This window comes from Hesperophylax consimilis, chromosome 17, assembly GCF_061612785.1.
Source record: "Hesperophylax consimilis isolate HC1 chromosome 17, BYU_Hcon_1.0, whole genome shotgun sequence".
NCBI lineage: Eukaryota > Metazoa > Arthropoda > Insecta > Trichoptera > Limnephilidae > Hesperophylax > Hesperophylax consimilis.
Window position 1 is genome coordinate 12,901,460 of NC_142852.1, and position 11,009 is coordinate 12,912,468.

General features: G+C 33.8%; 1 protein-coding gene across 1 annotated transcript; it reads left to right on the plus strand.

The window, feature by feature from the left end:
* Positions 1 to 9,012: 9,012 nt before the first annotated feature.
* LOC149416020 (uncharacterized) lies at positions 9,013 to 10,649 on the plus strand. Its single transcript, XM_089641847.1, has 5 exons — positions 9,013 to 9,035; positions 9,199 to 9,271; positions 9,593 to 9,802; positions 9,894 to 10,088; positions 10,575 to 10,649. The coding sequence occupies exons 1-5, from the start codon at positions 9,013 to 9,015 to the stop codon at positions 10,647 to 10,649; spliced, it is 576 nt and encodes a 191-aa protein (XP_089497973.1).
* Positions 10,650 to 11,009: the final 360 nt, after the last annotated feature.

Genomic DNA, 11,009 nt, shown 5'->3' on the forward strand with positions numbered 1-11,009 from the left:
CTTTGAATAATTTCAGGTCGTCTGCAAACATTAACACTTGAACATCATTGAAAATATACAATACATCATTGACAAATAATAAAAACAAGATTGGACCTAAGTGTGACCACTGGGGAACACCACTCGTAGCAGTGAATTTGTATGAAAATGTACCATAAATTTCAGCAGCCAGTAATCTTTTAATAACAGAAGATGAAAACAGACACCTGTCAAACTATTTGTCGACCGCCATTATTACATTTACCCACTAAAATATTAAATAACAATAAATTACTTTCATCACAAACCACATATTCCTGCCGCCGCCACATTAAAACGAGTTAAATAAATCCAAATTATTATTATTGTAATTTATTTCTTTCATTAGGAATAATAAGTAAAAAGAGAAAAATACAAAACTGAACCATCTTTCAAAATAACGACTAGCAAAACAAAAGAACAGCAATGTCAAATATGACAATATTCCAAGATAAATTATTTGAAATTCAATGTCCAAAGATCTTACTCTGATAACGCAACGATTAGATAAAATAGAACTGGGGAAGGGCGAATTCTCGACACATATGAAGAAAACTTCGTTCGTTATCGCTACATTTTTCACTTGACATTCGATTTAGAAAAACCGCCAAATGAAAATTCCAGAGAAAACTTGTGTTGCCATAAAATAAATAAATTTGTCAACTTAAAAAAATATGGTAAGTAGGTAGGTAAAAGAGCCTAGTTCTTGAAATAATGGTGCACATCATTATTCGAATAAGTGGGTATTGAAACAAAAACCTCAATAATTATTTATTTGTAAGCACAAAAAAAAGTTTTATTCACTTCCCTTTACTGAAAACATTAAAATTTCCGGAATATTTCTAGTTCCTAATTCGGTAGATCTCAATTTCTTTAAAACTATCATTTGAAAGTTGACAATGCCACCAAAAACATTTTTCAGATTGCTGTGTTAGCTTTTATATTTGAATCTATGACTCGTGGTCCGTTGATAAAAATATTGCATGTTTGTAAATTGGCGGGAGCGGAGTCCATTGCTTGCACATTCGCGAAAATATGAAATGATCAAACCAAAATGCCGGATTCGAAGAAGAGGAAGACGAATAAGTTCGGTTGTTTATTGTCGGTTCGCGAAAAGGCAGCACGAGCGAGAGGGACGCAAACACATCGACTGGAAAAAAAAAACAAAATGTGGTCGCTCAATTCTGGATCTGAGAATAGGGAGCTTCCTATTAAATTAATCAAGATATTAAAGACAAAATCACCCCTTTAATTAGCGTACTTGGCCGGATATCATATCTGTTACCAAATAAAATTAAAAAAAGGTCTATATTATAGCCTCGTAAATTCACATTTAAACTACTTGATTGAAATATGGTTAAATGCATATGAAACATATATAAATGAACTACACGTAAAACAAAACAAAGTAATCAAAAAGCTATTTCAGTTCAAAGCTGGAACATCCACAGAAAAAATATGTATGAAAACAAAACTATTAACACTAAGAAACTTTTTATGAATATAATATAATATGTCTCCTTATATGAAAAATAAATAATAAACTCATACATCCAAATACAGAAATCATTAAAACGTACCAAGTACACACACACTTTATACGGCAACAAGATAAAATACATTTAAACACCATACATACTCATTACGGCAAGCAATCCATTGGTTACGAGGGAGCAACATACATAATTGCCTCCCAGACGAAATTAAAAATGAAAAAAGTGTAGGTAAATTTAAAAAAAAGTTGTTCAGTTTTAAGATCAATCAAAAAAACAATGACAGTGAATAAAATGTTTGTGAAATATATTAATGTGTAATGTATTAGTTTTTTCTAGTTAAATAAGTGAAAATGTAATTTTCTTTTATCTAGAATAAAAAAACATAAAAAACAGATGAAAAATAAAATGTGGTTTCGCTTGGAATATCCTGTCAAAATAACGAAGTCGTAGCCAAAACACATATTTGAAAACCTTGAAGATATGACAACGGTTAAGAGAAACGTTGCTTAGCGTGGGAAAACTATATATATATATTTACAATCTTTACCGCCATTCCGCTTTTAACAAAATATCTGTTAACCAAATGTTTTTTTTTAGATCATTGTAATAAATGCCTTCGAAATGCTAATCTAATAATAGGTAGACGTCAAATTGACAGTTTAAACATTCTACTGTGACAAAACGCCCAATGATTCCCTAACTAAACTGGAATAACGGCAGCTACCAAATAAATAGCGATGAATATAAGAATGAGTACTTACTTTACCAATAACCATCACAGGCGTGGGATAGTATGTTTAACAGGATGAAACGACTCTCGGAGAAGAAAGCACTTGTTAGTACTTGTCAAAAATATTTTTGGGTTATGCATAGACAAGAATGAAGTCATAGACAATTATTATTATTTTCATGGCGACGGTAACTCAAAAAAAAACATTTTCGTCATTTGACTTTTGAACATATACACATTGTTCATACATATTCATCATATGATAATTAATAACGGTAATTCATAAGAACGGTTATTATTAAGAACGATCGTAACTAAGAATAATTATTTTTAAGAACATTTCATATTCAGCACAATTTGCGGGTCATTCCACGCGAGTGAAAGTTAGTTCTGCCTCAAAGTCTCAACAAAACAGTTCCATTATTTTATCTGGTTAATTATTGATGTGATAAGGGTTATTATTAATTTTAATTATATTTTCATTTGTGTTCCGAGTTTCAGCAGAAAAAAAATAACAATAATGTTTGCAACTAAATAATTTTGAGTTTTAATGTGAACATGTTCGTGATATTTGCAAGTTAATTGTTTATTTGTTTTTGATGTTGTTATGTAAATATTTTCTTTGTGTATTTATTTGCAGATATCGACACTTGCAGAAAGCCATTTCTTTGTGATTCTCTTTCGACGAGACCAATCCAAGTTACGTTACTGCGCACTTGTCTCCTAGAGGTGAGTCCTGTGAGTTCTTTCCGATATTGGGTACAATGAGTACACGTACAAAAAAATACCTGGTAAAATACCCGGTACAAAATACTTCCAAATATTTTATACCTACTTTAAGTATCTGGGGTGCGCCTGTTCTCACATTGCTGGAGGAATGGGGGCGGAGCTACGAAGTTTGCCGAGTGAACACGAAGGCTCAAAGCGGCTCGGAACTACGAAGTTTGCCGAAAACGATCCTGTCAACCACCACTTCATCGCGTTTGTGCACAAAGATGGCAAACTGTACGAGCTGGACGGGCGCAAGTCCTTCCCGATTAACCATGGAGACACGACCCCCGAGACGCTCCTGGAAGACTCTGCCAAGGTCTGCCGCACCTTCATGGAAAGGGATCCCAACAATGTCAACTTCACGGTGGTTGCTCTGAGCGCTGCCGATTTGTCTGAATAAATTATATATCTTCAGGATGACAAGAATCAAGCGTGACTGAATTTACCTCCACCGTATTTACCATTAACATTGAGCCAGTTGATTTTTATTATTTTTATTTATGTGATTCATTATGTATGTACGTAAATCACATTAGTTTTGCCATTATAAATGCTATTTTTAAGTTATCGCCATTGTTCAATGTTTGTGGCTTGGATTCAAACTGCTTTCTGCTTGTCATCTTCAAACTCATAATTTTAAAAATCTCAATAATTATATCACTTTGTGCAAGTCACAATAGTTGTAAGGTTTGATGGCTATTCTTAGCTTTTTGTTTTATGTTGTGAAAAAAACTCTTTTTTTTGGTTGGATTTCTGCATGATTCTGCTTAGTACTAGGAATATGATGGATATTGTATTTCATGGCATTGTGATACTGGTAAATGATTGTCATACTTAATATTATATTTTTTTACATTTTCTATTACCTAATAAAGTCGCTTTTATGAATATGATTGATTATTTTATTTGTCTTGATATTTTCTGTAAACACTACTTCTTTTGAACAACTTGTAATCTACCGAATAAGTTGAACCACAACTCTGTCTTGGGACACACTTCTTGCTTCTTTCACATTCTTACTTTTATGTTTTTCTGACTCTTGTCATGACCTGATTCAAGTGACTTCCTTCATTTATCCTTTTGACCTGTCCCAACCATAGTATTTAATGGCATCCCTTTTATAAACTTATTCATTAAGCTTACATTAGTTTTACATTCTGTCTGGATCTTCACAAATAGGTAATCAAAATTCGGAAAACAGCCTCAGGGACCTCATTTTATAACTTGAAAAATGGTTAGACAATAGTTAATGTGCAGTCTATCCTCTGATTACACTTTTGGCTCTTTACACAGTAAGTACTGTGATGATGGATTTGTTTATGTAATCATCATAATATTGAATCCTTTTCAATCTAATCTAAACTAATATGTAGTATAAGAAAATTAAATTTCAGTAAGAAGCAGCTTTCCGAATGCACAAAATATTTGATTACAGAATGTTATTTACTCTGCCAAAATCATTTTCAGCAAGCCCACATACTTGATCAGCTATTTCAGTCCTGCTCTGCTGTTTACAAAAAGGTCACCTTAATACAAAATTTTATCCGTTCATTATTCGTGGGGGTAGGCTACAACCAACAACATGCCATTTTAAAAATCAATAATGGAGTTGGAATGAATCATGTTTTCTTGGCTGACATGCATCATTCTCATTAAAAATTAGTTTGGATTATAGGAGTAGGTAGTAACCAGTTGTCATTGACATTAATATGATGAACTTGTATGTCTTCTTGAAAATATGTGTTAATAAGTTTACCTTAATGTTCTACCTACACATTCGATTGTAAAAGTTTTACTATTTTTTCAAATTTTTGTAAAATGGTCCATGTCCATAACATTATTGTCAATTCTATATCTACCTACAATAAGTTGTTTTATGTGACACGCTTCGTGTACACTCGGCAAACTTCGTAGTTCCGAGCCGCTTTGAGCCTTCGTGTTCACTCGGCAAACTTCGTACTCCGCCCCCATTCCTCCAGTAATGTGAGAACAGGCGCACCCAAGTATTTGGGTACTGGGGACGGAGAGTGACGGGGACCTGAGGCGTGCTGAGGTACAAAATATTCTTAAATATTTTATACCTACCATGGGTATCGGGGGACGGCGAGTCACGGGGACCTTAGGCGTGCTGGGCACTGAGAAGGGAAGTTGAGGGGAAGGGAGGGGAGGAACAAGAAGGAATATTATTACTTACAGGTGTTCTAAATAAATAATGTTTGAGAGTTTTTTTTATATGATTTTTATTTTTTTGTACATTCGTAGCGTAATGTTGTAAGGCGTATTACACTGCCTAACAAAACATATATTAGGTATATGGTCATGAAATTAAATTAACACGCTTTCCTACATTGCTGTCTATAATATCATCTCTACAGGTAACTTACTGTTAACTCAAAACCTGTTTAAAACGCCTCGACATCGGCAGCAGAATTTGGATTTTCTGGTTCATTCTAATCAACGCTAATACTCATTCCTATTCTTCCTGAAAGCATTAAAGCAGTGGATTAATATAGTTATTGGTTTTGCCAATGTTTTCGTTTCAATTGATCGATTCATAACACTTTTTCAACACAGGCATTTGGCCGGTGACATTGTTAATGAATTACATGTAAAATAACAAGTTTTCTCTTCTACTTTCTTTCAACCATTCTGCGTTGCCCTGAATACATCTCAATCGTAAAGATGGTAGACCCTGGTGTGAGATTTGATCAGAGTATGCGCGCACAAGTAGTCAGCAATACCTAGGAAATTACCAGAACACATCATAACCTCACAAAGATCTGTATTCTATTTTCAAGACATAAGATTCTTGTTATTGAATGTTTATGTTAATTTTTTACCTGATAAATTCAATGCAGAAGCCTTTCCGTCGCCTCTACCGCCATATTATTCCTGGAATACTACGGAAGGTTTTAAAAATCAACTATTTCGTGACTTTATCTTCGAATGCGCTGAAAGCAAATTTTAATCTGCGAAGTATTTTTCAATAGTGGAGTTCGGCCACCCTCCACTATCTTGTAGAGGATGTGGAATATCCCAGTGGTACAAAGCCATCTCGCTAGTATCGGATAAACAATTTATTAAAATCTGCCAATAAAATCTCCACAACGGCGCAGTAACTACACAAAGTTCAAGATGTGAAAATGTCAAACACCATGCCATAGACACTCAGCTGTCAACAGTTTTTCCATAGACATTCACCATCAGACAATGGAGATTACCGTGGCTAAATACTCATAACTGTCCTTTTTCCTCGTACACCTTTCTAATAGGAAAGAGCGAAAAGGCATCTGTATTTTAGAGTGCCGAAAGCAAAAATATTTCTTTGTCCCTTTTCCTCTTATAACTTTCTAACCGACTAGAGTGAGAAGTCAGTAATATTTTAAAGGACGAAGTACTTCAAGACCTGTGGTACAAATATTAAACCAAATAGTTTGGAACCAGGTATTTTGGAGATTTGTCACAAGTACAAAGTACGGCATGAATATACCCGGTACTTTTACTGGGTACGATAAATACGCCTCTCCTCTACTCTATAACATTCTGTACCGCTGGTTGTCAGCCGGCTGCAATGGTATATAACACATGGGTGTTATATATCATTGGCCGGCTGGTAGAGTCGCGAAAAAAGGGACTAATAGTAAAAAAGTCTACTTGGGCTAGAAATGATACATAATAACATAACGACAATACTTTAGTGTCATCTTTTTTCTCAAGTGCCTTCACATTTACGTATTTATTTTCTGTAAAATGAAACATGCTGTCACGAACCATAAATCAACTATCTATAGATTTGGTGTGAGAATTGGATTTTGATTTCTAATCTTTATTTTTGGTGTAAATTTATCTTTATTTTAATGTTGTTTTTTGTTTAAATGTATAAATTCGTATATTTTAAAATGGGGGCCTCAGCACGGGTGAACAACCCAGTGAGGCCAACGTTGCTGAATTGAAATGTGAAGTACTGTAGAGTAATGTATCAATAAATAAATTGATAACTCCGCCCTCTTTCCGTACGTTTGGCTCGGTCAAGTTTTAACCTTAGATCTGGCAAATTTGTAGACACCACGCATCGCTGACGTCACACCATACCATCGACAAAGGATAGAAGAAATTTTTAAAAAAGGCGCAATCATAGACAATATAATTCTGCTTCGGAACCTACCGAAAACCCAATTCATTAGCCTAAAACATAAGTAAAATGTCACCCAAGACCACAAGATCCCACCTGACAAAGCCCTGTCCTCAGAAAGAAATAACCTTTAAAGTATCTTCCTTTACAACTCTTTTTCTCAGGACAGCGTTTTATCAGAAGGAAGCTGAAAAACAAACTCAAAATTACATGTACAGTAATTTTATTTTTTAAATATAAACATGAAATACAATAATATACGCACAAAACACATTTAGAAGAAATTACTGTATCAATATATGACTAGCTGTTGGAAATGATAGTTATTTTCTTTCAACATCCAACGCTATTGAAAAAAATAAATAAATCAATAAGGCAGTCAATGATTCAACACACATTTTTTTTTTTTTGTTACCCTCTTAATTATCTTATTACTTAAATATTTATACCTTTCATATATAAATAGTAAGTATATACTGTTGCGATACTTTTTAGTTTTAAAAACTTTATATGCCTTTTAGATATTTTTAACTTAGGAATAGTACACAACATAAAGAATGTAACAGTGTAAACAGAAAAGTAAATCAATAGGTTATTGTTTAAACAATACATATTGACACCTGATAAATAAATAGGGTATAATAATAACAAATAAAAACACAAAATACAAGAATATATACGCACAAAATAAATTTAAAGAAGGTGTTGAGAGAATATTCATTATGATGATGTAATAAAAAGGTAGAACTACATATAAACTAGACATATAAAATAAACTAATTTGACTATTTGTTATTAACCACTGAAGCAGCGACCACGCGAAATAAATAATTTTGCCTCGATTGCTCGAGATATCCAGACGATCATTTTTTTAATTTTTCGCCAACCTTAAAAAAAACATAACTTAGAATTTTTACATGAAGTAATACAAACTTATTATAGTGCTATATAGCCAATGAGTTAACCTGTATTTTGTTGTTGGTTTCTGTTTGTTTATAATCGCGTGAATCCTGCGTATTTTTTACTTCGAAACTGCTGTGACAGGTACTTTTTCGAGTCGACATTAAATATTTTATATTTCTGTATGTTTTCTGTTAATTACTTGATAATAAATGATACATGTCTATGGAAAAAAGACTTGATTTTTAACCGTAAACAACCTTTCAGAGATCGTGGGTGAAAAAATATTTTAAAGAATTTGATCACGGACTGTCCAAATGTCAAGAACTAAATTACTATGTTAAGTATATTTAACACACTGAAATTGTATTAAATTAGAAAGATAATTTCATTGTCTACAATTACCAATAACAATTATTATAATTTTTGCCTTTTTAACTAATTGAATAGTATAATACAGACAGTCTATTTTACAATGTCAAAATCGAAGCGCCGTTTTTTATACATTTGAGATCTAATACAGGATATTTTACCATGTTTTTATATTGGATAGTAAAACAAGAAACAAGGTTTTTAATAAGATATGTATCAAAGCAAGACATATTACTAATCTTTCAGAAAATACTTTGTAAATTGCTTAAATTCCGTGTTATTTTGACATTTTTTCCTCCAGAATACGTGATCTGACAGCGTTTAAGATCAAAACACACGGGCCTTAGCATGAGAATCGATCGAACTTAACGATATCGGATTGCTAAGCGTATCTACCGACCATTTTATAACGACTTCCCTAGCATGAGAACGCTATTGATATCTCTAACGACATCGATAAGGCAATAAATACAAATCGATATACGCTGGCAATACTGGGACGGAATTGTCTATGAATTGGATAGACGTCAGACGTCAAACGTCAGATTTCAAGCTTGATCATTGTAACCGCCGTGTTTTTTTAATATTTTACGATGTCGCAAGCAATGGTAGCTGGGTAAGTTATTTATTTATCTTTTTATGTGAAAGAATTTCCATTATTATCAAAGAGATATACTTACATTCTATTGTGTCAAAATTTTGAAGTTATTTTTACTAATATTTAAATCATACGCAGTATTTTAAGATACCTATTCAAAATGCTGATATTATGATTTCAGGAAGAGAGTAAGGTCGACGACCAGTCAAATGGATCTGCTAACCAGCTATATGGCTGACCATTCGGAGTTGAAGGTTTGTGGGACCTCAGGGTTCCCAAAAAAATAAGGAAATGTGGCGGAACAACTGGCAGAATTGGGTCCTGCTAAGTCAGCCGAGCAGTAAAAAACAGTGAGTATTTGTACCTACCTATACAAACTGGTTGCAGCAAACTTTGCTGACCTTCTAATATAATCTATCATCGAGACACTTGATCTCTCTTTCTGGTTTCAATCCTGGGATTGGTTTGCAGCAATTTTATCCAATCTCCTCTTCCATTCTTCCCTGTCGCTAATTGCATACTTGATATAAGACCGTAAATCACTTTTAACCTGACATTATTTTTACATTTTACAGACATGGCGTGACTTAAAATGCAAGTCGCGCGCCCAAAACGCCGATGCCAAGCGAGCTGCCCTCACGACTGGAAACACTGCCGAGATACCGGTGTTAACTGACCTGACACAGAAGGTCATCAACATCATCGGCAGAGCCAGTTCTGAGGGCAGCGGACTTCCAGAAAGCTGTATAGGAGAGGGACCTGAACTCATAATGCAGGATGTTGAGGTCACTAATGTCTTAAAATGTTAATATAATATATTCTGTCAAATTTAGTTGATCTTTCATTATCAATGAAAATTATTTGTGTGTTTTACAGTATTCCGATGAAGTTGGAGAAGGGCCCACAGATTTACAGACGGCGCAGTTAGCTTCCCCTTCTCGCCCGAGCAAGAAGAGGAAGCTAACTGACAAGCCAGATGTGGGGGTTCGGATGGTGATGGCGCAGGAGGCTAATAACGAATCATCCAAGGAGCTTGTGGGAGCTATTAATAAATTCTCCAATATTTTAAAGGTATTTCCTATTTCTCTTCGAATCACTCCCAAATACAGCGCTATACGTGTAAGTTGCCAGATTAAAATATAAAGAAATAGCGTCAATTCATGTTTAGGCCACCGCCAACTTATAAGTGTGGCACTGTACTTTTAAATTAGAATTAAATCTTAGTAGAACAAAATAAAATGCCCAGCTTTGACTTATTTCATTTATTTATTGTACTATTCCCAATGTACTATTTTTCCATTTTCCGCGGTGGAGTTTTTATTGTTCTGTTTGTTTAGATATTCTTTGTGTTAAAAAAAAATAATAAACATGTAAAATCCAGCTTAGCGAGAAATTCAAAATGAAAAAATTAATTTATAATCTTCCTTTTAGTATGTCGACTACCTATTGTTATTTAAATTAAATTAATGAGTTGTTATTTATCATTTCAGAGTTCAATGGATCGATTTGCTGACATTTTTGAGGTATTTCCTGTTCCTTTTTGTAATTATTTGTCAGGGCACCCCGAGACCGGGCAAGATACAGTGTCTACATAGACATGGTGCTTTTCTGGTCTCGTCTCACTGGCACTAATAACTAATTTACTCTAGAAGGTAAATTAAGTTAGTAAATTAATGAATTATCATCTCTTGTTTCAGAGATACACGGCAGTGGAACGTGAAAGGGTTTGTTTACTCCAACGACAGTTGGCGAGGTATTTATTTGTTATACATCTATACAGGCTTTTAAAAACATTTAATGTACAAAACTGAACAAATTAAATTAAATATTGCATTATTTAATATGTCACTTGAGAGATTGCGAAGTATGTTCACAAGGGATGGAACACGATTATTAACAATTGTCCTTGGAGATGCAAGCAGTCCAGCTAGGAGGTACGATGAAAGTAGAATGAATGAGATCTCTAATAAAACATTTCTAATTCTAGACAAA